Source organism: Loxodonta africana, chromosome 7 (genome assembly GCF_030014295.1).
Source record: "Loxodonta africana isolate mLoxAfr1 chromosome 7, mLoxAfr1.hap2, whole genome shotgun sequence".
Classification (NCBI taxonomy): Eukaryota; Metazoa; Chordata; class Mammalia; order Proboscidea; family Elephantidae; genus Loxodonta; species Loxodonta africana.
In genome coordinates, this window is record NC_087348.1 from 15,805,675 (window position 1) to 15,833,256 (window position 27,582).

Consider the following 27,582-nt stretch of genomic DNA (forward strand, 5'->3'; position numbering starts at 1 on the left):
AGGTTTCGATTGGAAAAATCTTTTGGAACTTGTTTCCTCACCTCGTTTTTTGATAAAACGTGCCTGAAAAGATCGCTCAGTGCCCAAAACCGCACAGTTATGGGCAAAAACATTACTATTATGATTGACAACAGGTGTGCAGTTTTCTTGGCTATGTTTATTAATGTTTTGAGTATAAACATAACATATAAGTTCTAACAAAAATGTCCGATGGCTCCTTAGAAGCAAGGATGGTGAGTCTGGTCTAACATACTTTGGACATGTTATCAGGAGTAAGTCCCTGGTGAAGGACATCATGCTTGGTAAAGTAGAGGGCCAGGGAGAAAGAGGAAGACCCTTAACAAGATGGATTGACAGTGGCTGCAACAATGAGCTCAAGCATACCAACGATGACACAGTTCCGGGCAGTGTTTCTTCTGTGGTGCATAGGGTCACTATGAGTCCAAAGGCAATATTCGACCATTGGAAAGGGACTATAGACGTTTCATTTCCGAAAATCCCTCTGGGTTGTAACCAAGTCCGTGAGGGAAGGGCCGGGTGGGTTGATTTAACCTCACACTTGCACGGCTTGCCCTTCTACTCAAATTTGTTTTTGAGTTTAAAAGAGTTCCCGCCCGAACAGGGACTTGAACCCTGGACCCTCAGATTAAAAGTCTGATGCTCTACCGACTGAGCTATCCGGGCTCCAAAAGAAAGTGCTTCCCTTAGCCTATCCGCAGTGAAACAAGCCACGTGGCCACATTCTCTTCCCGTTGGATGAAAATTCTGAGTCGTTTGGCTGATGGTTCTGGAGCGAGCGTTTGGATAGATCGAGCCTTTAGTTCTCCTTTTTCGCCGTCACAGATAGACTCTGAAGACTGAAAAATCACCGCCAGCTCCTGCCCGTGCAGAGGCGCCTGACCGGCGAGATTTCTAATTCCAGTCTGGGCCTTGAATTGACCAGTCGGCAACCGGTTTCTTTTCTTTTGGTACCAGAGCGTCTTGTGGGCGGAGCGATTATGCATAGTTAATTAGTCTTTTAATCATCTGCAGGACAGATATTTCTTGAGCGCCCACTGCACTCCAGGACCTAAATAAACTGGCTTGTAGGGCCGCAAAGACACAGTTGCCGTCCTTACTGAGGCCAGAAGACACGCAATCAACCGCTTTGATGGTGGCACCAGCCGTTGCGGAGCCTGGACGCCTGGGCCGACTCCATAAGCAGCGGTCCTTGAAGTCTTCCAAGGGCTGGTGATGACTGAGCTGAGCTGTGTATGATGGTGACTGGGCCTCTGGAGACTCGGAAAGAGAGTTCTAGGCAGAGGGAACCGCAAATGGGAAATGACGATATTTACTTCGCAAAGGGAGCCCTGGTAGCGCAGTGGTTAAGCGCCCGTCTGCAAACCGAAAGGTCAGCAGTTCGAACCCCCTAGACGCTGGGCAGGAGAAGGATGTGGCAGTCTGCTTCTGTAGATTTATAGCCTTGGAAATCCTGTGGGGTAGTTCTACACTGTCCTGTAGGGTCGCTGTGAGTTGGAATTGACTGGATGGCAATGGGTTTGGTTTGGTTTGTTTTCCTTCGCTAAGGAATCTGAACATTTTCCTGAAACTTATGTTGAAAGAGTTTGATCACAGCTGGCTACAGGCCAGATTTTTATATTTTTAGGCAGTCCTTGCACCCCGGCAGCTGTGTCCGAGACCCGACTAATTAGTCAATTTTGTAATTCTGCTGTGCCTCCTAACTTCTTTGCCGCATCATTCCTTGAGGCGTTGGATAAGATCCCTTGAAAGGGAGGGAATGCTGTGAAGTGGGGCCTCACACCTATTTTAACTCTCGTTGGAGTTTAGGGACAGTCGACTATGTGGGGGAGCAATGAGGCTTGCGTTCGTTTATGGAGAAATATATCAGGAAAACCATGGGCAAAGTGTTAAAGATGATCAGTTGTGGAAAGATACCCGTGCTATGTTCAGTGCAAAAACACAAGGTGCCAAACGGTGTGTATGATATAATGTTGTCAGATGCCATTGAGTCATTGAGACTCATGGCAACCCCATGCGTGTAGAATACAACTGCTCCATAGGGTTTCCAAGGCTGTGATCTTTCAGAAGCAGACTGCCACACTTGTCTTCTGAGGTGCCTCTGATTGGGTTGGAACCGCCAACATTTTGGGTAGTAGTCGAGTGATTAACTGTAAAAAATTTAAAGGATATATATGTGTGTGTATATAGATACATGTATATAGATTACATATGATGTTTACATATCCTTAGGATATCTATAAAGATAAAGAACGGTCTGCAAAAACTGGCTACCTTTTGGAAGATGGCAGCGAAGTGTGAGAGGAAGCTCTTATCATTTCCTTTATGTATATCTGTATTGTTGGATTTTTAAAAACAAGCATGTATTCCTTTTTTTTTGTGGTGAAAATATACACAACAAAACACTCACCAATTCAACAAGCCTGCATTACTTTTGTGATAAAATAAATGAAGAATCAAAAACATGTGGCCAGGTTTACAATGGCTGCTGAGTACAGGTGTGAATGAATGAGGGCTTGGACATCTATTTCCGGTTCTCCTAGGAAAGATGAGACCAACCGCAACAAACACTTTGAGACCAGAAGTCTTAAGCTGTGTCTAAAAAAAACCTGTTGCCATCCAGTTGATTCCAGCACTAAGCAACACTGTACAATTTCTAAGGAGCAGCTGGTGAATTCGAACTGCCAACCTTTTGGTTAGCAGCCGAGCTCTTCACTGTTGCGCCACTAGGCCTTTTGTACATAATCAAGTGTTAATTGTGTGGGCACAGGCCATGACACTTTTTAGAACAGAGTGAAATAAAGGAGCTGCTTCTATTTCATCTAACACCCCATATAGCTTTTTTTCCTATGTAGTTGTGCCTCTGTCTTGAAATTCCACTCTTCCCCCTTTCTTACTTGCTTTGGTTTGGGAAGTACCTGCTGATCCTTAGAGACCCGGCTGAGGAGTTGTTCCAGAGATCCCTGCTTAACCATCCCAGATGGAGTTAGACACTGGGGGCTCTGACCCCGTCCCTATGCTGTGCCCACCACATCTACCTTAAACATCTGTTTCATGGTCTGACCAGAATGTTTCTGCTTTGAAGACAGGAACTCTGTAAATCCCTAGTGCCTAGTGCAGCACCTGGTGCAAAGCCAGCTCTCAAAACCTGTTTTTGAATGGATAGTCGAGTGAGAGCCAATGGTTAGGGAAGGCATTTAGTGGGAGAGGATGTGGGGCAGGCAGAATTGGTCCTTGGAAATTTTTGTTTGGGGCAGTGAAGGGGAGAAAATTCCTGTTTATGATTTTTTCATAATCAAATGGAATAATAGGTTTGTCCTGAAAAAGCTCTGCGTCACTCGTGTGCCACTATGTTTCATTTTCCTTTCTTCCTTAGGGCAGTTACCACTCTCTGAAATTCTACTTGTTTATATACTGTCTCCTCCTTCTGTTATGTAAGCACCACTAGGTAGTAATGTTGTTGGTAGGGGCCTTGTCTGTTTTTTTTTTTTTTCCTCTTGTTTTCCTTTTGTAAAATTTCTGTACCTCCACAACCCTAGTGTTTAGAACCAGAAAAACAAACCCATTGCCATCCAGGCGACTCCTACTCACTGTGACCCTATAGGACAGAATAGAATTGCCCCATAGGGTTTCCAAGAAGCGCCTGGTGGATTTGAACTATCAAGCTTTTGGTTATCAGCCATAGCTGTATAACAGCTACACCACCAGGGTTTAGGACAGCACTTAGTATATAGCTATGAGTCGGAATCGACTCGAGGGCACTGGGTTTTTCTCTGGGTTAGTATGTAGCAGAATCTCAAGAAATAAGTGCCAATTAACTTCAGAGTGAACGTTTTTACTGCACAACGTGTGTGGTCCGTTCCCTCCCCACCAACATAGTATAGTTTCAAGCAGACTTTTTCTTTCTACTTTTCGTACATCAGTTCTGCAGTTGCTCCTACACTATCCGTGTCTGGCAAAAGGACATTAACTTTGAGGTTGATATATCATTGTCATTTAACCGTTTCAGGGTGTCTTGCCTAGATTTATCTAAAGGACGCTTAGATATCAAAACGGATTCCTAGTTCAAATTCACTAAATCGTTAAGAGTGGGAAGAATACACTACCTTCCTCTGTTCAGAGTATTAGGCTAGCACTCTACCAGAGGTGGGTTTCAAAACCACAAGAAACACCAAGTCCATTAGAACTCTGGATGCAACACCTTACCCTCTCGGCCATCCTGGCACCTCCTAAAGTCGTGTGGATTTCCAGACAATTTGGGCGATACTGAGCCACTAAAGGAAACTCTGGCGATCTAGTGGTTAAGAGCTATAGCTGCTAACCAAACTCCGTCAGTTGGAATCCACCAGGCGCTCCTTGGAAACTGTGTGGGGCAGTTCTACTCTGTCCTATAAACCAATAGGACACTACGAATTGGAATCGACTCCACGGCAAAGGGTTTTTTTTTTTTTCTCGGTTTTGAGCAACTAAAAAGTTTCCCAACAATTTAAAATAGTTTTTATTCCCAATGTAAAACAACAATATGGAAAAAAGGTGAATTTTATTTTAATTTCCTCATCTCCAATTACCAGAAACTCTGGAGTCATATGAAAATGATTAAGACTAAAGTAGCGAGATCTTTAAGACCTCCTCCAGGAAGGACATAACAAGGAACTGAAATTAGTTTTCTTCCTTTTAAAAGTGGGGGTGGGGAGGGGGGGAGTCGGGCTGGGAATTTCAAATGCTAAGGTTTTCTTTTTCTTCTTTGCATTTTCCTCCCACTCATGGAAAACAAAAGGCGACTCTGGTGGGACTCGAACCCACAACCTTTGAATGCCTCCATCTGTCTAGAAGTCCAATGCGCTATCCATTGCGCCACAGAGCCAGATGTTAGTCTTTTTTCCGCGCCGCTCACATCAAGGATGGATTGGCCCGTGGCCGGGGGTCACCGGAGACAGGTCGTGCTTTCTTTCCCCTCTGCAAATGCTGGCGCCGAGTCACTGTGCAGCCCGTGTCACCTGAAAAGGCAGGGCTGGGAGTTGCGCTTGAAAGTCTAAATCCTTTCCAAGTTTTTCTCTATGTACGATCATTGTGTATTAAATCTTAACCTCATTCTACGTCCCAAAAGTGGAAAAAAAAAAAGTCTGTGTAGAGTTAGTAAAGTCTGCCGCAGACAGAAAGCAAGTGGTTCCATAGTGTAGCGGTTATCACGTCTGCTTTACACGCAGAAGGTCCTGGGTTCGAGCCCCAGTGGAACCACAGAGGGCTGTTTTTTTTTTTTTTTTTTTTTTTCACTTTACGCAGCCTTGCGAGAGACGGACATTAGGTTTTGCTCCAGGAAGTGGGAGGCGCTGCTGTTTCTCCGGGTCTCGGTCGCGCGCCTCTCCCCGCCGCCAGCTCTGGGCCTTCGGCGCTATACTTGGCAGAGGCTGCCCCCTCGTGGCGTCTCCCTGGAAGTGCAGGCAGCTCAGCAACGCACGCCTGAGCTCGCGCCCTCCTTACTGCGGGTCTGACCGACCCTTGGTGCCCAGGCTTCCCACGCTCCTCCTTGACTGCCGCCGTCGCCTTACCTCCTGCTCCCTGTAAACCCTGCCCAACTTGGGCAGTGTGGCATAGTTTTAAAAATTGCCGTCACCATACAGGTGAGGGATATTTCGAAGGCCACCCCCTACTTTACTGATGAACTCCAAGTCCACTGACTTCCTAATTTATTCATTTAATTTAAAAACACTTTTTTGAAAAAATTAGTGTATCTGCACATGGGAAAGAATTCAAACAGCATTACATGGTTTACAGTGATGTTGCTCCCATTTTCAACTGTTAGAAGTTTCTTTTATGACTCTCCAGAGATACCCTATGCATATCTTTATAAGTTACATTTTTCTTGGTAACAAAGATAGCATATCATAGGTATTCTTCTTCCCCCAATATTCTCTCACATACTTTGGACATGTTGATCAGGAAGGACCAGTCCCTGAAGAAGGTCATCTTGCTTGCTAAAGTAGAAGGTCCGCGAAAAAGAGGAAGACCCTCAAAGAGATGGAATGACACAGTGGACTCGAATATTGCAAAAACTATGAGGATGGTGCAGTGTTTTGTTCTGTCGTACATAGGGTCGCTGTGAGTGGGAACGACTGAAGGGCACCTAACATCAAGTGGTGAAGAGACATTACAACACAATTTACTCAGTACACACTGCTCTTAGTTCAAGAGGAAAAGACTCTCTGGAAATCCAGCTTCCCAAATGTGGGAAATACTGAGCAATGTAGCAAAACTGTGAATGATACTGTATTAGAATCCATATGTTGAAAGATTGTCAAACAAAATGTTCTCATTGGAAGAGAAGTAACACATTCTCAAGGGAAATGGATTTTTAAGTATACCACTTGTGTCCAAGAGTACTGTAGTCTTTTAGTAATCTTACCATTAGTTGTCCCTTAAAAGTAAGTGTGTGTTTGTGTGTGTGTGTGTTTATGTATCCTGGGAGATTCTTAAAGTAGAAGTTGCATCTGTTTCTGTTTTACATATGTTTGTGTTTAAAAATTATACCTGCTGCCGTCAAGTTGGTTCCGACTCATAGCGACCCTCTAGAACAGATTAGAACTGCCCCATAGAGTTTCCAAGGAGCGTCTGGTGGGTTTGAACTGGTGACCTTCTGGTTAGCAGCCGTAGCTCTTAACCGCTATGCCACCAGGGTTTCCAAAAATTATATATGTTATATATTTTTTTGTATTAACTATATGTAAACATTATATACACATTGTATACACATAAAACACATATAATAAATTTTTTTTATTGGAACAAAATAGTCTCTTGTGAATCCTCAATTCATCATTTGCCCCTAGAAAGTAAAGACTAAATGTTAGAACAAACTCAGAAAAATGTACAAGGAAGGGAAGTTTAATTTTTATGGAAAAAATGGATTATTTTTTAATTTTTAAAAATGCTGATTTATAAGGATGAAAAAAATCTTCCACTTCTGATAGAGAAAGGAGCATACTGACTATGGCAGAATATGATTCTGCACTCTTTGGCCAATTCAAAGGCCAGTGTGAATTGTGCTTGAGGTTTTTAGGTACAAAATTCAAGGATAAAGTCAGAAGTGTAGTGAATCATGTTACTTCTAGGCATTTGGAAGAAGCAAATCAAGAATTTTAACCAGATATTCAGACTTTAGTAAAGCACTTATGTGTCCAGCACCAGACGTAAGCAAAGATGTGAATTTTGCCATTAGCGTCTACCTTGCTTTGCCCAGGCAACCACGCTGGGATGTTCCACCCTGTACCTGGGTCCCTTGGGCTACCTCTGGCACCCTGAGCGTGGACCTATACCCCTCCTGCCCATTCAGTGAAGGTTTTCTGTTCTACGTATTCTCCACTCTGTGATGACATTTGGTATCTTCTAAGAGTTATTTGGAAACCCTGGTGGCAAAGTGGTTAAGAGCTATGGCTGCTAACCAAAGGGTTGGCAGTTTGAATCTACCAGGTGCACTTTGGAAACCCTGTGGGCAGTTCTACTCTGTCCTATAGGGTTGCTGTGAGTCAGAATCACTATGAGTCAGAATCAACTTGATAGCAGCTGGTCTGGTTTTTGGTTTGGGTTTAAGAGTCATCTAGACCATCTGAAATTAATCCCTAGAGAGACAGTATTGAGAGTGGACCACTCTCCGCTTTCTACCCAGTATGGATACTCACACTGCTTTAGCCTTCTGGAGCTATATCTAACTTGTCACTTTGTAGCGTTGTGCCTAGCTTGCCTCCGTGAGCTGTGTCTAGCTTATGGAATATTTTAAGAGCAGGATTTTCAGGCCAATACCAGCTGAGGAACAGTGATACAGCTGGCTGGTAGGGGCTGCATTTTAGAGTGGGTTTTTCTTGCATGTGCTTTCCTCCTAAATAACTGTATGCGAATGACTCTTCCCTGACATTGGTCCAGGCTCCCATACATCAGAGACTGCTGAGAGGGAAGCCTGGATGTTACAGGTCAACCAGTGTATCCAGCTTAAATTTTAGTTGATTATCAATTTCAACTATTTGCTTGGCAGATGAATAAGTTGTCAGGTGGACCAAACGAAATGCAATCTTATTTTTCATTTCCTTTAACAGATGAAAGAGGAGGTGTTAAAGAACATGATAGAAAAAAGAATGAAGAGGAATTTGGGATGGGTCGATTTGTAATCTTTTAGATAATCGGTCTCTGAATCATAAAAAGTCAGTTTCTTCTTTAAGCCTTTGCTTCTTGTGGACATGTGAGTCAGGTGCCTTCTAGTGACGTAGACAGGAGAGGATTCCTTTTTCCCTGGAGTCATGTCCGGGAATAATTGGCTGTAAAATGATGTGAAAGTTCTTAGAAGGACCCGAAGCCTTGCGGTATGTACTCCTTGGTCAGGGGATGACAACCAAGGACCCTTCTTAACACTATCATAGAAGAGAAATTTCTATGAATGAGCTTGTTTCAGACTCCATCAAACCCTGTATGAGGCAGCAGTAGTAAAATGTGCACTTAGCTAAGGGTCAGATCTCTCAGCTCTAGCTTTGTCTCTGCCATTAATTAACTAGGAAACCTTTGATAAAACAGGAAACCTCTCTCAGATTATGCAAGGAAACCCAGAGTCTTCCTTAAAAAAAAAAAAAAAAAAGGAATGATAATTCTCCCAGATTAGCAATGGAAAACAAATTTCCACATAGGGAGAGCTGGCTGGATTTTTAGCCCTGATGCCTGGTCCCTGGAGATTATTTTACTAGTTCTTGCTTGGGCCACACATGGTATAGCTACAGCTAAGAACCAGACACCTAACCAGTTGCTGTCTAGTTGATTCCAACTCATGGCAACTGCATGTGTTGCAGAATAGAACTCCACTCCATAGTGTTTTCAAGGCGGTTATCCTTAAGAAGCAGATTGCCAGGCCTTTCTTCCCAGGCACCTCTGGTTTGATAGTGAAGTCATTAACCATTTGTACCACCCAGGGACTCCTACGACTCAAGAACAGAGAGATCATTTCCCTTGGTCTCCATTTCCATGCCTGTAAAAGGAGATGCTTGGGCAATATAAACATTGCAACCAAAAACCAAATCTGTTGCAGTCAATTCGATTCCAACTCCTAGCAACCCTATAGGATAGAGTAGAATTGCCCAAAGGCTTCCAAGACTGTAAATCTTTATGGAAGCAGACTGCCACATTTTTCTTCCACAGAGTGGCTGACGGGTTCAAAACACTGACCTTCTGGTTAGTAGCCGAGCACTTAACCACTGCACCACCAGGGCTCCTGATATAAACATTAGAGTCCCTATAGTAGTTGACAATTTGTGGACCTGAGACTGTAAGTGGCCAACATCATGAGACAACCCTATAGTGATGATTGTCTCAGGCCAACCTTATTATAGGACTTGGCTATGGTGAAAAGATAAAGCTTTGGCCTAAAATTTGATATATTGATTGGGACCTTCTATTATGTTGTGTAAAAACTCTTTTCAGTTCTGACTTCCCAATCTGGACATCATAGAATCTACTCCTTTTGTGGAATGTCCAAGTCTTCTCTTCAGCCTCCTCATGGCTGACTTCATCTCCAGGTTCCTCAGGGTGTAGATCATGGGGTTCAGGACAGGGATGATGACAGTGAAGGTGATGGAGACAACTCTGTCCATGGGGAGCGCAGTGAAAGGCCTGGCGTAGACATAGATGCAGGGTACAAAATGAAGGGTCACCACAGTGATGTGGGCTGTGCAGGTGGAGATGGCTTTCCTTCTGCTCTCCCCAGTGTGAGACCTCAGCATCATCAAGATGACAGTATAGGACACCAGGATAAGGACAAACCAAAGGGTAGAGACCAGACCATTGTTGGAAATCATCAGGAGTTCAAGAGCAAAGGTGTCAGTGCAGGCAAGTTTGAGGACCTGGGGGACATCACAATAGAAGCCATCAACAACATTGGGTCCACAGAAGGGAAGTGGGAGCAACAGGAAAATCTGCACGATGGAGTGGACCAAGCCCCCCACCCAGGAGGCCACAATGAGTGCAGTGCATCGCCCCTTACTCATGATGGTCACGTAATGTAGGGGCTTGGAAATGGCCATGTAACGATCAAATGCCATCACAGAGAGAGAAAAAACGTCTGCCCCACCGAGGAGGTGAAAGAAAAACATCTGTGTGATGCAACCATTGAAAGAGATGGTCTTTGTCCTTGAGAGAAGGTCTGCTAGGACTTTTGGAGCAGTGATGGAGGGGAGGCAGATATCCAAGGCAGAGGGATTGCGGAGCAGGAAGTACATGGGTGTGTGAAGGCGAGACTCACAGGTGACAGTGACAATGATGGCAACGTTTGATAACACAGTTGTTACATAGACCATAGATAAAAATAAGAGCAAGCTCAGCTCCTGTGACTGCGTAAGCCCACAGAAAATAAATTCAGGCACCCTGGTATAGTTTCCCAGGGCCATTGAATGGTTTCCTTTTCCATGCACACCTTTGAAGGAAATAATATTACTAAGACAATGAAATCAAGTAAAGGTTATTTGTTTTACAGCAATTGAATATGCACAGATATGTTTTTTCAGTCACTTATCTTGTTCTTCTTCATGAACTTGCTGTGTTACATGGGAGGGTTACTTAGTTCTGTTTACTCCAGTTCCCTCACTGTTACAGGGAAAGGTTTGGACTAGATCATCAGTTTTCCTACTGTGGTCAGAGGGGGCCTGCCGGTTCTGCAGGGCTCTCTCCTCGAGGTTGCTGAGAAAGAAAATGTGAGGAGAGTTAGTGCAAAGATTTGTGGGTTCCACACACTTTGGTGAATCAGAACAGCCCTCATTTTATTCACATCTACTGTGTTCGTGTGCCTTAAAAGTCTCAAAAAACCCATTGGAATAAATGAATCCTCAGATGTCTTTCGGTAGCAATATCATATGAATAAACTTGAATTTTATATTGTAGTTTTCAAAGCGGAAACCCTGGTGGCGTAGTGGTTAAGTGCTACGGCTGCCAACCAAAGAGTCAGCAGTTCGAATCTGCCAGGCGCTCCTTGGAAACACTATGGGGCAGTTCTACTCTGTCCTATAGGGTCGCTATGAGTCGGAATCGACTCGACGGCACTGGGTTTCTGGGTAGTTTTCAAAGCTACTGATCGTCTAATTGCAATAAAATTTCCTCACAAGTCTGAGATTAGAAGGGAAGGTGTCATTATTCCTGACTTACCAATTCTGAAACTGAATTCAGTACAGATAAGTCAATTTTCCAAGGTCATATGGTAGATTAGTGGCAGAGGGGCGGGGGCCAATGATGAAATTCTCCTCATTCTAAGCACCAGGATCTTTCTACTGTACTATACTGCCTGCCAGTTTCAGAATACATAAGTTCAAGACTAATAATGCATAACAAACCCTTCACAGAGTTTTTAGGGCACTTTCAGTAGCTGGTTTCATCACCTTCTCCAATTCCTTTCTCCATCATAATGGAATTTTAGGTCACTGCCCTTCTGTTACCTTTCAGAAATCAGAAGTCTTCTCTATTTTTGTTATTTTATTTCATGAATATTCAGGGGTTGGGAGTAAATGATGTGCTTAATGCAAAGAAGATGGCTAGGATGATGATGGGAGCAACTCTGTTCATTAAGAAGACAGCAGAGACCCAAATATATCTCTATGTCTGTCTCCATCTCCATACCTATTCCCGTATCTATCTATCATCTATCTATTTATCGATCTATCTATCGGTCTATCTATCGATCTCTCTGTCGATCTCTCTTTCTCTCTCTATCCTTCCATCTATCCATCCATTCATCCATCCACCCTCCCATCTGTCTATCTGTGGGTGAAACCCAGGATTCCACAGTGATGTAGTCAGTACATCATCTCCTCCTGCCTCCTTCCTATAAAAGTTAAGCAGTGTCTGTTCAGGTTAGATTTTGCAATTCCTGACACTAAAAATCAGTACACTGATGTCAGCACAAAACGGATATAACAATTGCCCACCTCATCCATGGGTTTAAGTACTCTTACTACAGTGTCCTGGTTGGGGAGGAAGGAGCAGCTCCAACTAGGAGATTTTTCAATTCATGGTATTTTGCCTATTTAAGTCAGGCATAAGCAACTCTTTTTGCTTGCTGATCAATTCAGGAGTAATAAAATTCCTGAGAGGCTTAAGTGATCTGTAGGTCACACAGCAAGCTAGTGGTGAAGTCACACTTCAACGTTCAACCCAAGGCATTTTCCACTCCATAGAGCACTTCAGTAATTTCTGAGAAGACTTGCTATGGTGGCAGTGGTGACAAAGTTAATTCACAGAGAAAAAAGCCACACTCAACCAAGGCATCTGTCTGGCCACCCACCTCCACTGTATAGATAGATGGATGGTCCCCAAATCAGTGCCCAGCTGGGAAGCATAGTGCTCGGTTTGTGTAAAAACAAGCTTTGGGAGGGGAGATCCTTTCAAAATTATATGGCTAAATAAACCAAAAAGACATGTAGCCTCTCATTTTCCCCGGAGAACGCCTCTACATGTCTTGTTTCCCCAGTCCACTCAGTCTGTGGGCGCGCAGCCACCTCCACAGCGAGTACTGATAGGAGAACATTTTGTTCCAAAGGCAGGAAAGGCTTACCTCCCACGCCAAGGAACCAGGCCATTGTGTAAACATCGTGAGGATTCTACTTTCTTCTCTTCTTTCAACTTGTCCCTTTCCCTCTATCCTCAACTAAACCCTTACAATCAATCTCTCCTTAGATTGTTGCGCTGGTTTCCTATCTGGTCTCCCTTTTTTTGGTATAGTTTTTCTCTAATTCATCTTTTTTGTTGTTTACAGAAATATCTTTATCAGTCATAAAAGGCAGTATGTTATTCCTTTGTTTGAAACTTTTCTGTGGCTCCCTATTGCCTACCCAATAAAGGCTCGACTTTTATAGCATCCAAGAATTTCCTCTGCCTTAAACATTATATGGTGCCCTGTTGCCTTTGATCCCTGTTTCAGAGGCTCAAATTTTATGCAGCTTCTTGCTGGTCCTCACCTTGGCATCTGCCTTCCTGCTGCTCCCTCTTCCTGTCATGACCCCCTCATTCTCAGAACCTCCCACCCCTCTGTGTTGGCAAATGCTGATCCTTCAACACTTAGGTCCAGGTGTCCTTGTCTGTGGAAGCTTTCCTGACACCCTCAGCTGGATCCCTCCTTTGTGACTCCATTGTTATTTGCATGAACTTCTCTTCTGGCAGAAGCCTGGATGGCGCAGTGGTTAAGCATTTGACTGCTAACCAAAAGGTTGGCAGTTCAAATCAACCATCTGCTCCTTGGGAACCATATGGGGTAGTTCTACTATGTCCTATAGTGTTGCCATGAGTTGGAATTGACTCGATGGCAACCGGTCTCTCGTGGCACCTGTGACAAATTATCACACTTATTTTCTTATATGTCTGTGTCTTCTTAGATGAGTATAATTTCCCAATTAAATCTCAAATTCATGCTGTCTGCTCAGTGTTTTGTTCATCCTAATATTGTCAAACCTTTTCCTGGCACTTGATAAGTGCTTAATAAGTGTTTTATGAATTAATGAATAAATCTAGCTGGCTTACCTATGTTGTCAGTGAATGTGGGTGAGTGAGAAGGACCATAATGAATAAAGGCTAAGAAATTCTTTTGTAATGTCTTTGACTTGGCCTCTGTAATGCCAGATAGAGACTTGTTTTCTTATCCAGCCTATAAAAAACTGTGACATTGAGACAGTCATTTCCCTTCTCCCCTGCCTCAGTACTCAGCTGTGAAATGTTGGGGGCAGCCTAGTGTGATGCAGTGGGGTCAATGCCAAGAGCTTTGATGTGTGGCAATCCTGGGTTGAAATTCTGCCTCTTCCCCCTCTGTTCCCTGGGAAAAGTCCTTTAATTTCCTTCCGTTTCTTCTTCTGTAAACTGGAACACATGATATTTAGTTGAGTGGATAGTGTAAAAAGTAAATATGATAATGTTTGTAAAGTTCCCAGCTCATAGTAGGCATTCAACGTAATTGGTTCCACTCCCATTGCAGTGAAAACAGTTCCTTTTCCATCTGCCCTTCTTATCACAAAGGATTGTTTATGAAAACACTTGAAGAATATAAAGTGCTATTCAAATAAACAGAAAGCTTCTCTTTAAACAAGTTCACTTATTTTTGCTTCAATGAATGCATGTGAATTGACCAAGTGGACCAGGGGATTCAAGGCTGGGCCAGTGCGGTCAGGAATAGGGCTGGATCTAGGTCAAAGGGAAGGAGACCTGGTGAATCATGGGCAATGAGTAAGTATGGTGCCGGCTTTGAAACCTACATGTTTTCTGAGGAAATTTGGGGTTCAAAACATGCTTTTTTAGTATTTTCTGATCTTGTGGAAAGAAGCTTCATGAATTCTGTGGAAAAATTCTAAGTGGGAACAAAATATGCTCCTTATATGCAACTCAAGTGTTGTATCAAGCACAAGCTGCCTTCTCTTTATTGTGCTGAGCCTCTTTCCGTGGCTGCCTCTTTTTTAATTAAGACCTTTTTCCTAATATTCCACATCCACTTCTTTATTTTCTGTCTGTAGGGTTTTCAACTATTTTTGCAGTATCTTACTGCCTGGTATATTTTTTGTGCTCATTGTATTTCATTCATGCATAACTCACAACATCTCACATACTGAAAGTCTAAAATGTACTTACCCAAACCCTTCAGTGTTCAACCACAAATTTGCATCATCTGGTATTGGGACCTTGGCCCCAGTGTGTGTGATGGTGAAGTTTTTATGAAGATTAGTTACTCCAGGCTTCAACGTCTTCAGTTTGGAAAGGACCAGACTCAAAAAGTCACTCTGTCATGGCTCTTCTGCCTGTCCCACAGTGTTCCTGACACGTGAACTAGTCCCTCAGGTACAAGCCTAATTTAAGAATTTGCAAAGGGAATTTTATTGGTTGTGACTGTGAAAATAGAATGGATACTTTGCTGGTGGTGTTGGAGTTCCCCTGGGAGTTATTAAACAGTTGCTAAGTCATTACTCTACGCAAGTTCTCTCTCTCTCTCTCTATCACACACACGCAAATGCAGACACCTACATTTCTCTTCTTACCAAATTCTCCAAGACCACAGAGGGCACAAATCCATTTATTCTGTAATTCTTTGAGTTTTGAGAAAATTGCTCTATCGAAACATTTAATGTCATTTGATCATGCATTCTCAATGGGGGCATTTTTTCCTCCAGAGGGACAAATTTGGTTCTTGTGGTGGTGTGAAAAGAACTCAGATATTATAATGGTTTGTAGCTCTTCAAAGGGCCACAGTACATAAATAGATGTAGAGTATACCTGTGGTACTAAAATTTTATGGATGAGCAATTAGGAAAAAAAAAAAAAAATCCAAAAAAACACCTTGAGGTAGAAGACAGAAACTTAAGAAGGTTGAGAAACACTGTCCTATGAAGAGTCTTGACCCAATGTCTCTGATTTGTAGGATGTGGGAAAGATCATAGAGGTGTGCTACCTCCCAAGACCTTCTTAGCCAAATATGAATGCAACACAATAGTTTGGCACTTTCCAAAACACTGTTCAGTGTGTTGCAATTTCCTGGGCTTCCTTACCTCTTGGCTAATTTTTTGAATGGTATTGGGGGCTGATAGGTAGAATTTGAGGCGAGCATAGAGATATTTAAGGAGCTTGATTGTCTCTCTATATGTTTACTCTCTTGGAATCCTTTCCTTGGGAGAGGGGTAGATTCCATCACAGTCCCCCTGGTTATTACTAAATGATCCTGAGTCAGATTTTATTTTTGAACTTTTTATTGTGCTTTAGGTGAAAGTTTACATAGCAAATTAGTTTTCTAGTCAACGATTTTTGGACTAATTTTCCGTGACATTGGTTGCAATCCCTGCAATGTGTCATTTCCTTCCTGGGTTCCTCGTTTCCATTAGTCTGGTTTCCCTGTCCCTCCTTGCCTTTTTATCTTTGGTTTTGGGCAAATGTTGCCCTTTCAGTCTCATATAGTTGTTTGTTCTAAGGGGCTCATTCTTCATGGATGTTACTGTTTATTTTATAGCCCCGTCTTTTTATTTGGCTGAAAGGTGACCTTATGAATGTCTTCAGTTTCAAGTTAGAAGGTTGTCTTAAGGCAGTAGTCTTGGGGAGTTTTCCAGTCTCTTTCAGACCAATAATTTTTTTTTTTTTAAATCTGAATTTTGTTCTACATTTTTTTTAACCCATTCTAACCAGGACCTCTATTGTGATCCTGGTCAATGTGGTTGGTGGTGGTAGCTGGGCATCATCTAGTTCTTCTGGTCTCAGGTTAGAGAGGCTGTGGTTCATGTGGGTAATTAGTCCTTTGGACTAATTGCTTCCTTGAGTCAGTTTTCTTCGTTTTCCTTTGGCTGAGGTGAGAAGAGACCAGTAGTTTCTTCTCAGATGGCCACTTGCAAGCTTTCAAGACTTCAGGTATTACTCACCAGTCTAGGATATAGAATATTATCTTTATGAACTGTAGTTTGCCATATGACCAAGATGTCCCCAAAGACTATGGTACTGAGCCTTCTAGTCCAGTAGTTCTCTCCTGATGTATAAGTAGTTTATATAATTGTGCCCCATGTGCGCTATTGGAGCCCTAGTGGTGCAGTTGGTAAGAGCTCAGCTGCTAAGCAAAAGGCTGGCAGTTCGAATCCACTAGCTGCTCCTTGGAAACCTAATGGGACAGTTTCTACTCTATTCTGTAAGGTCATTATGATTCGGAATTGACTCGAAGGCATTTAACAACAATGATAACATATGCTCTATTATGTATGTATGAGTATACATGCTGCAATTACAAATACGTATATAGAAATATCCACAGCCTTACCTATGCATGTATGTTGGTGTCCTCCCATATGACCTCCTTCACCTATTCTTATGGATTCAATCGTGTCCCCCAAAGTGTGTGTCAACTTGGCTAGGCTATGATTCCTAGTATTGTGTGGTTGTCCTCCATTTTGTGATCTGATGCACTTATCCTATATGTTGTAAATCCTACCTCTATGTTGTTAGTGAGGCAGGACACAGTCTACAGTATTAGGTTGTATCTTTAGTCAATATCTTTTGAGATATAAAGAGAGAATTGAACAGACAGAAAGGGACCTCATAACCCCCAAGCAAGGAGATCCACGAGCAGAATGCATCCTTTGGACCTGGGGTTCCTGCAACGGGAAGCTTCTAGACCTCAGGAAGATTGATGCCAAGGATCTTCCCCCAGAGCTAACAGAGAAAGAAAGACTTCCCCTAGACCTGGTGCCCCGAATTTGGACTTCTCACCTCCTAAACTGAGAGAATAGATTTCTCTTTGTTAAAACCATTCACATGTGGTATTTCTGTTACAGAAACACTAGATAGCTAAGATACCTATTTAGCATACATATTAGCCTATGTATGCTTTAGATGAAAATTTATAGTGCAAATTAGTTTCTCATTCAAAACTTTATACAAAAGTTGTTTTGTGACATTAGTTGTAATCCCTGCAATGTATCAACACTCTATCCCTTTCCCTTTATACTATAGGGCTCCCAGTGTCCATTTGTCCAGTTTTCCTGTCCCTTCCTGCCTTCTTGTCTTTCCTTTTGGGCAAGTTTGCCCATTTGGTGTTGTATACGTGATTGAACTGAGAAGCACGTTCCTCACCTGTGTTATTGTTTGTTTTACAGGCCTGTCTAATTTTTGGCTGAAAGGTGGACTTTGGGAATGGCTTCAGTTCTGAGTTAGCAGCGTGTCTGGGGGCCATAGTCATGGGGGTTCCTTGAGTCTCTGTCAGAGCAGTAAGTATGGTCTTTTTTTTTGTGATTTGAATTTTGTTCTTCATTTTCCTCCCACTCTATTTGGGGTTTTCTATTTTGATCCTTGTCAGCAGTCAGTGATGGTAGCCAGGCACTGTCTAATTCTTCTGGGATTACGTTGGTGGGGGCTGTTGTTCATGTGGTCCCTTAGTCCTTTGGACAAATATTTTCCTTGTGTCTTAGGTTTTCTTCATTCTTCTTTGCTTTGAATGGGATGCAAGCTTTTAAGGCCCTAGACACTACTCACCAAAGTCAGATGTAGAAGAGTTTCTTTATGAACTGCTATGCCAATTGAGCTAGATGTTCCCCGACACCATGGTTCCCAGCCTTCAGCCCAGGTAACTCGATCCCTCAAGGTGTTTGGATATGTCTAGGAAGCTTTTATGACTTTGCCTTGGTCAAGTTGTGCTGACTTCCCCTATACTGTGTGTTGTTTTTCCCTTCGTGAAAGTCAATACTTGTCTTCTACCTAGTTAGTAACTTCCCCTACCCACTGCTTCCCTCCCTTGTAACCATCAAAGGTTATTTTTTCCTGTGTGTAAACCTATTCCAACATTTTATAATAGTTGTCTCATATAATATTTGTCTTTTTATGATTGACTTATTTCACTCAGCATAATGTTCTCTAGATTCATCCATGGTGGTAAGATACTTAGTGGATTCTTCTTTATTCTTTGTCATTGCATAGTATTCAATTTTGTGTTTGTAGTACAGTTTGTTTATCCATTTGTCCGTTGATGGGTACATCAGATATGTTTTTGTTTTCTCTTCTGAAACATAAAATAGGCCTTGAGTGTTTGAAAAGGTATTTCTTCGGTAGTTTTTTGTGAGCCACAGTGACCTATCTTGAATTTTCTATTCACGCTATGCAGTTTTGCCCCAGCTATAACTAACACACAACAACAATAACATGAAAGCATTGGAAGGAAGGGGGAGAAAGAAAAAAGGAAGTTCTGGCTAACATAAAATAAAAAGTCATGGTGAATTTCGTGCAGATCTGTCCCTAAACTGTACAAGTAGTTTTGAGAGTGATTTCAGTGGGAAAATGAGTAGAATGGACCTGAAAATTGGAAATTCTGGTCCATGTATATAACTGGCTTAACACAACTTAAATTATTCCTTTTCTTTTCACTATTTGGTGAAGTATATCCAAGATTCTGGATTCAAAATGTAAAATTTATGAAAGATTTTAATAAGAGACTGGAAATAGCACAGTCATCTGGGAAAGCATGTATATAAAAAATACATCTGTATTCTACATACATATTTAGGTATAGATAGACAAAAAATAGTGGATTTTGATTGAATGCTTGCTTAGTGCCAACTATTGTCCTTCACAACTATCATCCTTACAACACGCTCATGCAGATCTTGTCAGTAGGCAATGTTATCTCCATATTGCATATTGCAGGTGGTGAAAATGAGGTAAAACATGTCAATGTGAAACACATGGATTAAACCAAATTAGCATTTTGCTTATTGATTTAAATCTTATACCTCTCATACTGTTTCCCAGTCCAGCAGCCTGATAGCTCATGTTCAATCTCATGTCCTCCTTTTGTTCTTCTATTTCCTCTAAAAGAGTTGTATAATAGGGGCACTGGTGGTTCAGGGGAAGAATTCTCACCATCCATGCGGGAGATCCTGATTCGATTCCTGGTCAGTGCGCCTTATGTGCATCTACCATCAGTCTGCCAGTGCAGGATTGTATGTTGCCATGATGCTGAACAGGTGTCAGTGAAGCTTGCAGACTAAGACAGACCAAGAACAAAGGCCTGGTGGTCTACTTCGAAATATCTCAATGGTTTGATCTGCAGCCTATCATGGGAACAATATAGGACCAAGTAGCATTTCTATTGTGCCTGGGGTCCCCATGAACTGGGATAGACCCTGCTGTAGCTAACAACAACAATAATAGGATTGATTGGCCCTGAAGATATACAACGAAATGAGTGACAAGAAAGAAAGCAGCTGTCTCTTACCTTTAGGCTAGAACTTTGAGAAAATTGGATTTCCAGTCTCCATCTGACTCCCTTACCCTAGTTTACTGTTCTCAGAAGACTGAAGCCACCTTTGTATTCTCCTCATGGCTGACTTCATCTCTTGGTTCCTCAGTGTGTAGATCAGGTGGTTCAGCATGGGAGTTATGACTATGTTATTGATGGACGTGGCTATGTCCATGGGCAGTGTAATGAAGGGCTGACAGTACATGTAAACACTTGGTACAAAAGGGAGAGTCACTACCAGGATGTGGGAGATGCAGACAGAGAAGGCCTTGTTCCACTCCTCCCCAGAGTGGGATCACAGGATCACCTGAACAACTGTGTAGGACCCCAGGAGTAGGAGGAACCATAGCAGGGTCACTAGTTCATTGTTAGAGATTAGGAGATGCTCCAGAGCAAAGGTGTCAATGCAGGTCAGTTTTACCACCTGGGGCACATCACAGTAGAAGGCATCCAGAGTGTTGGGGCCACAGAAGGGTAGTAGAAGTATCAGAATTATCTGAACAATTGAATGCAAACCACCCCCTATCCAGGAAGCCACCAGCAAGGTTACCCATATCTCTGTCCTCATAATGGTCACATAGTGGAGGGGTTTGGAAATTGGAGGCCATTACAGAGAGGGAAAAAATACCTGCTCCAGCAGCAAAGTGAAAGAAAAAGATCTGTGCCATGTAGCCATTGTAGGAGATGGTCTTTCTCTTTGATAATAGATCCACCAGTAACTTGGGGACAGAGATGGATGAAAAAACAATGTACAGGACTGATTTGTTTTTCAGGAGAAAGTACATGGGAGTGTGGACACAGGACTCAACAGGTGACAATGACCACAGTGAGGACATTGCCCAGTACAATTGTTATATATCCAACAAGGAAGACCACAAATAAGAAACACTCAAGCTCCTGAAAGCAAGTGAGCTCTAGGAAGACAAACTCCTTCACATTGGTGTAATTTCCCTGGTCCATGGTGGGGAAGACCCTCTTCCAGGTCTGCCTTGGAGGAGATGTTGCCATTAAGAGGATGGTGTCATGAATCAGCAACATTATTTATTACACACCTGCTCTGCACGTGTCTGTCAGTTTGTCATACTGTGGGGGCTTGCACATTGCTGTGATGCTGGAATCTATGTCACCGGCATTCAAATGCTAGCAGGGCTACCCATGGCGGACAGGTTTCAGCAGAGCTTCCAGACTAAGATAGCCTAGGAAGAAGGACTCAATGGTCTACTTCTAAAAAGAATTAGCCAGTGAAAACCTTAAGAATAGCAGCAGAATATTGTCCAGTATAGTGCCGGATGATGAGCCCCCCAGGTTGGAAGGCACGCAAAAGACGACTGGGGAAGAGCTGTCTCCTCAAAGTAGAGTTGACCTTAATGATGTGGATGGAGTCAAGTTTTTGGGACCTTCGTTTGCTGATGTGGCATGACTCAAAATGAGGAGAAATAGCTGTAAACATCCATTAATAATCAAAACATGGAATGTACAAAGTATGAATCTAGGAAAATAGGAAACCGTCAAGTGGAACTCATAAATATTGACATCCTAGGCAGTACTGAGCTGAAATGGACTAGTATTGGCCATTTTTAATCAGACAGTCATATGGTCTACTATGCCAGGAATGACAACTTGAAGAGAAAAGGCATTGCATTCATCTTCAAAAAGAACATTTCAAGGTCTATCCTGAACTACCATATTGTCAGTTATAGGGTAATATTCATATGCCTACAAGGAAGACCTGTTAATATGACTATTGTTCAAATTTATGCACCAACCACTAAGGCCAAAGATGGAGAAACTGAGGATTTTTACCAGCTCCTGTGGTCTGAAATTGATTGAACATGCAATCAGGATGCATTGATAATTAATGGTGACTGGAATGCAAAAGTTGGAAAAAAAAGGATCAGTAGTTTGAAAATACAGCCTTGCTGATAGAAACTTTGCTGGAGATTGCATGTTAAAATTTTTCAAGATCAACGACTTCTTCATTGCAAATACCTTCTTTCACCAACATAAATGGCAACTGTACATGTGGACCTCGCTAGATGGAATACACAGGAATCCAATTGACTATATCTATAGAAAGAGACGATGGAAAAGCTCACTATCATCTGTTAGAACAAGGCCAGGGGTAGACTGTGGATGAGACCATCAATCACTCTTACGTAAGTTCAAGTTGAAACTGAAGAAAATTAGAACAAGCCCATGAGAGCCAAAATATGACCTTGAGTATATGCAACCTGAATTTAGAGACTATCTTAAGAATAGATTCGATGCTTTGAACACTAATGACAGAAGACCAGACTAGTTGTGGAATGACATCAAGGACATCATACATGAAGAAAGCAGGAGGTCATTAAAAAGACACTAAAGAAAGAAAAGACCTAAATGGATGTCAGAAGAGACTCTGAAACTTGCTCTTGAACACTGAGTAGCTAAAGCAAAAGGAAGAAATGATGACGTAAAAGAGCTCAACAGATTTTAAAGGGCAACTCAAGAAGACAAAGTATTATGATGACGTGCAAAGAACTGGAGATAGAAATACAAAAGGGAAGAACATGCTCAGCATTACTGAAGCTGAAAGAAATGAAGAAAAAATTCAAACCTCGAGTTGCAATACTGAAGGGTTCTACAGGGAAAATATTAAATGATGCAGGAAGCATCAAAAGAAGATGGAAGGAATACACAGAGTTACTATACCAAAAAGAATTGGTCGATATTCAACCATTTCAGGAAGTAACGTATGATCAGGAACTTACAGTACTGAAGGAAGAAGTCCAAGCTGCACTGAAGTTATTGGCAAAAAACAAGGCTCTGGGAATTGACAGAATACCAATTGAGAAGTTTCAACAAATGGATGCTCGCTGGAAGTGCTTACCCCTCTATGCCAAGAATGTGGAAGACAGGTACCTGGCCAACCGACTGGAAGAGATCCATATTTATGCTTATTCCCAAGAAAGGTGATCCAATCGAACATGGAAATTATAGAACAATATCATTAATATCACAAGCCAGCAAAATTTTTCTGAAGAACATTCAAAAGCGGCTGCAGCAGTATATCAACAGGGAACCACTGGAAATTGAAGCCAGTTTTAGAAGAGGATGTGCAACCAGGGATATCATTTCTGATGTCAGATGAATCCGGGCTGAAAGCAGAGAATACCAGAAAGATGTTTACCTGTGTTTTATTGACTATGCTAAGGCATTAGACTGTGTAGATCATAACAAATTATGGATAACATTATGAAGAATGGGAATTCCAGACACTTAATTGTGCTCATGAGGAAACCATACATAGATCAAGAAGCAGCCATTCGAACAGAACAACGGGATACTGCGTGGTTTAGTCAGGAAATGTGTGCGTCGGGGCTGTATTCTTTCACCATACCTATTCAATCTGTATGCTGAGCAAAAATCTGAGAAGCTGAACTCTATGAAGAAGAACAGGACATAAATGATTGGAGGAAGACTCTTTAACAACCTGTATTACGCAGATGACACAACCTTACTTGCTGAAAGTGAAGAGGATTTGAAACACTTACTGATGAAGATCAAAGACCACAGCCTTCAGTATGGATTACACCTCAACATAAAGAAAACAAAAATCCTCACAACTGGACCAATGAACAACATCATGATAAACAGAGAAAAGATTGAGGTTGTCAAGGATTTCGTTTTACTTGGACCCACAATCAATACCCATGGAAGCAGCAGCCAAGAAATCAAAAGACACATTGCATCGGGCAAATCAGCTGCAAGAGATCTCTTTAAAGTGTTAAAAAGCAAAGATGTCACCTTGAGGACTAAGGTGCACTTGACCCAAGCCATGGTGTTTTCAGTCGCTTAATATGCATGTGAAAGCTGGACGATGAATAAGGAAGACCAAAGAAGAATTGACATCTTTGAATTGTGGTATTGGCGAAGAATATTGAATATGCCATGGACTGCCAAAAGAACAAACAAATCTGTCTTAGAAGAAGTGCAGCCAGAGTGCCCCTTAGAAGCAAGGATGGCGAGACTATGTCTCACACACTTTGGACATGTTATCAGGAGGGATCAGTCCCTGAAAAAGGACATCTTGCTTGGTAAAGTAGAGGGTCAGTGAAAAAGAGGAAGACTCAACCAGATGGATTGACACAGTGGCTGCAACAATGGGCTCAAGCAGAGCAACAACTGTGAGGGTGGCGCAGGATCAGGTGGTGTTTTATTCTATTGTACATAGGTTCAGTATGCGTCGGAAGTGACTCAACGGCACCAAATAACAACAACAGCGAGAGTCATCTAGACCATCTGAAATTAATCCCTGGAAAGACAGTATTGAGAGTGGATGACTCTCCCCTTTGTACCCAGTATGGATGCTCACTTTGCTTTAGCCTTCTGGAGCTATAGCTAACTTGTCACATTGTGGTGTTGTACCTAGCTTGCCTCCATGAACTGTGTCTAATTTATGGAGTATTTTAAGAGCAGAAATTTCAGTCCAATACCAACTGAGGAACAGTGATACTGCTGGGTGGTAGGGGTTGCATTTAGAGCGAGTTTTCCTTGCCTGCGCTTTCCTCCTAAATAACTGTATGCAGATGACTCTTCCCTGACGTTGGTCCAGGCACTCATACATCAGAGACTGCTGAGAGGGAAGCCTGGATATTACGGGTCAACCAACGTGTTCAGTTCAGATTTTAGCAGACCACCAGTTTCAACTATTTCCTTGGCAGATGAATAAATTGTAGGGGATCAAATGAAATATAATCTTATTTTTCATTCCCTTCAGCAGATTAAAGAGGAAGTGTTAAAGAATAGGATAGAAAGAAGACTGAAGAGGAATTTGGCATGGGTTGATTTGTAATCTTTTAGATATTAGGTCCCTGAATCATAAAAAGTCAGCTTCTTCTTTAAGCCTTTGCTTCTTGAGGGCACGTGAGTTAGGTGCGGAGCAATGTTTGGGAATGAATGGCTGTAAAATGATGTGAAAGTTCTTAGAAGGACCCGAAGCCTTGCGGTATGTACTCCTTGGTCAGGTGATGACAACCAAGGACCTTTTTTAACACTAGCATAGAGAATAAATTTCTATGAATGAGCTTGTTTCAGACTCCATCAAATCCTGTATGAGGCAGCAGTAGTAAAATGTGCACTTAGCTGAGGGTCAGATCTCTCAGCTCCAGCTTTGTCTCTGGCATTAATTAGCTAGGGAACCTTTGATAAAACAGGAAACTTTCTCAGCTTCTGCAAGGGAAACCCTGAGGCTTCCTTAAAAAAAAAACCCCAAAACAAAAACAAAAAACCCTGATTTCTCCCAGATTAGGAATGAAAAACAAATTTCCACATAGGGAGAGCTGGAAGGATTTTTGCCTTGACTTCTTGTCCCTGGAGATTATTTTACTAATTCTTGTTTGGGCCACACATGGTATAGCTACAACTCAAGAACCAAACACCAGTCCAATTGCCATCTAGTTGATTCCAACTTATGACAACTGCATGTGCTGCAGAGTAGAATTGCACTCCATAGGTTTTTCAAGGCTGTTATCTTTAGGAAGAGGTTGCAAGGCCTTTCTTTCTAGGCATCTCTGGGTGGGTTCAAACAGCCAACTTTTTGTATAATAGACCAGTAATTTACTATTCATACCATCCAAGGACTCCTGCAACTCAAGAACAGAGAGGTCATTTCTCTCAGTCTCCATTTCCATGCCTGTAAAAGGAGACGTTTGGCCAATATAAACATTAAAACCCAAAACCAAACCCATTGTAGTCAAATAGATTCCAACTTCTAGCATCCCTATAGGACAGAGTAGAACTTCACCATAGGGCTTCCAAGGCTGTAAATCTTTATGGAAGCAGACTGCCACATCTTTCTTCCACAGAGTGGCTGGCAGGTTCAAACCACTGACCATTTGCATAGCAGCTGAGCTCTTAACCGCTGCACCACCAGGGTTCCTGATATGAACATTAAAGTCCCTATAGTAGCTGAGAATTTTTGGACCCGATACTCTAAGTGGCCAATGATCTCATCACGAGACAACCCTGTAGTGATGATTGTCTCGGGCCAACCTTATTATGGGACTTTGCTGTGGTGAAAAGATAAAGCTTTGGCCTAAAGTTGGTGTATTGATTGGGGCCTTCTATTGTGTTGTGTAGAAACCCTGGTAGTAGCATAGTGGTTAAGAGCTGTGTTTGCTAATCAAAAGGTCGGCAGTTCGAATCCACCAGGCGCTCCTTGGAAGCTCAATGGGGCAGTTCTACTCTTTCCTATAGGGTTGTTATGAGTCCGAATTGACTTAAAGGCAACGGGTTTGTTTGTTTTTTGGTTATTGTGTTGTGTAAAATCTATTTTCAGTTCTGACTTCCCAATCTGGACTTCACAGAATCTACTCCTTTTGTGGAACGTCCCAGTCTTCTCTTCAGTCTCTTCATGGCTGACTTCATCTCCTGGTTCCTCAGGGTGTAGATCAAAGGGTTCAGGACAGGGATGATAACAGTGAAGGTGATAGAGACAGCTCTGTCCATGGGGAGGGCAGTGAAGGGCCTGGCATAGACATAGATGCAGGGTACAAAATGCAGGGTCACCACAGTGATGTGAGCTGTGCAGGTGGAGATAGCTTTCCTTCTGCCCTCCCCAGTGTGAGACCTCAGCATCATCAAGATGACAGTATAGGACACCAGGATAAGGACAAACCACAGGGTAGAGACCAGACCATTGTTGGAAATCATCAGGAGCTCAAGAGCAAGGGTGCTAGTGCAGGCAAGTTTGAGGACCTGAGGGACATCGCAGTAGAAGCCATCAATAACATTGGGTCCACAGAAGGGGAGTGGGAGCAACAGGGAAATCTGCACAATGGAGTGGACAAAGCCCCCCACCCAGGAGGCCACAATGAGTGCAGTGCATCGCCCCCTACTCATGATGGTCACGTAGTGTAGGGGCTTGGAGATAGCCATGTAACGATCAAATGCCATCACAGAGAGAGAAAAAATGTCTGCTCCACCAAGGAGGTGAAAGAAAAACATCTGTGTGATGCAGCCATTGAAGGAGATGGTCTTTGTTCTTGAGAGAAGGTCTCCTAGGACCTTCGGAGCAGTGATGGAAGAGAAGCAGATGTCCAAGACAGAGAGATTGCGGAGCAGAAAGTACATGGGTGTGTGAAGGCGAGATTCACAGGTGACAGTGACTATGATGGCAATGTTTGCTAACACAGTTGTTACATAGACCACAGATAGAAAGAAAAATAAGATCAAGCTCAGTTCTTGAGACTGGGTAAGTCCACAGAAAATAAATTCAGGCACCCTGGTATAATTTCCCAGGGCCATTGGATGGTTTCCTTCTTCATGTACACCTTTGAAGGAAATAATAATATTACTAAGACAATGAAGTCAAGTAAAGTTGATCTGCATTATAGCAACTGAATATGCAGAGAGATATATTTTTTTTAGTCACTTATCTTGTTCTTCACAAACGTGCTCTATTACATGGGAGAGTTAGTTAGTTCTGCTTGCACAGTTCCTTCACTGATACAAAGAAAGGTTTGGGCTAGATCATCAGTTGTCCTGCTGTGGTCACTGGGGGCCTGTGGGTTCTGTAGAGCTCACTCCTAGAGGTTGCTGAGGAAGAGAATGTAAGGAGGCTTAGTGGAAAGATTTGTGGGTTTCACACACTTTAGTGAATCAGAGCAGCCTGATTTTATTCACTTCCACTTTGTTCTTGTGGCTTAAAAGGCTCAAAAACCACTGGAATAAATCAATCCTCAGGTATCTTTCAGTAACAACATCATATGACTTTACCTGAATTTTATATTAGAGTTTTCAAAGCTATTGAACACCTAATTGCAATA

The 27,582-nt window shown here is 42.4% G+C and overlaps 3 protein-coding genes and 3 non-coding genes across 6 annotated transcripts; 1 reads left to right on the forward strand and 5 right to left on the reverse strand.

The window, feature by feature from the left end:
* Positions 1–611: 611 nt before the first annotated feature.
* Positions 612–684, reverse strand: TRNAK-UUU (transfer RNA lysine (anticodon UUU)). Its single transcript has one exon. It is a non-coding gene; the product is annotated as a tRNA-Lys (tRNA).
* A 4,112-nt stretch (positions 685–4,796) lies between these two features.
* TRNAR-UCU (transfer RNA arginine (anticodon UCU)) lies at positions 4,797–4,882 on the reverse strand. The gene is given in 2 exon segments: positions 4,797–4,832; positions 4,846–4,882. It is a non-coding gene; the product is annotated as a tRNA-Arg (tRNA).
* A 301-nt stretch (positions 4,883–5,183) lies between these two features.
* TRNAV-UAC (transfer RNA valine (anticodon UAC)) lies at positions 5,184–5,256 on the forward strand. The gene has a single exon. It is a non-coding gene; the product is annotated as a tRNA-Val (tRNA).
* A 4,095-nt stretch (positions 5,257–9,351) lies between these two features.
* LOC100663459 (olfactory receptor 4D9-like) lies at positions 9,352–10,436 on the reverse strand. Its single transcript, XM_003419517.3, has one exon. It carries the CDS (start codon positions 10,434–10,436, stop codon positions 9,471–9,473), a length of 966 nt encoding a protein of 321 aa, XP_003419565.2. The 3' UTR covers positions 9,352–9,470.
* Positions 10,437–19,734: 9,298 nt separating this feature from the next.
* On the reverse strand, positions 19,735–20,870 carry LOC100663742 (olfactory receptor 4D6). Its single transcript, XM_010599211.3, is given in 3 exon segments — positions 19,735–20,376; positions 20,378–20,580; positions 20,582–20,870. Coding segments are annotated over 3 exon segments (1,008 nt in total). The 5' UTR covers positions 20,813–20,870; the 3' UTR covers positions 19,735–19,802.
* Positions 20,871–25,521: 4,651 nt separating this feature from the next.
* LOC100664023 (olfactory receptor 4D9-like) lies at positions 25,522–27,096 on the reverse strand. Its single transcript, XM_003419518.3, has one exon. It carries the CDS (start codon positions 27,059–27,061, stop codon positions 26,090–26,092), a length of 972 nt encoding a protein of 323 aa, XP_003419566.2. The 5' UTR covers positions 27,062–27,096; the 3' UTR covers positions 25,522–26,089.
* Between the last annotated feature and the right edge of the window lie 486 nt (positions 27,097–27,582).

Excerpts from the sequence above, each read along its gene's own strand:
- LOC100663459 (XM_003419517.3), bottom strand. The coding sequence starts at position 10,436 with ATGGCCCTGGGAAACTATACCAGGGTGCCTGAATTTATTTTCTGTGGG.
- LOC100664023 (XM_003419518.3), bottom strand. The coding sequence starts at position 27,061 with ATGGCCCTGGGAAATTATACCAGGGTGCCTGAATTTATTTTCTGTGGA.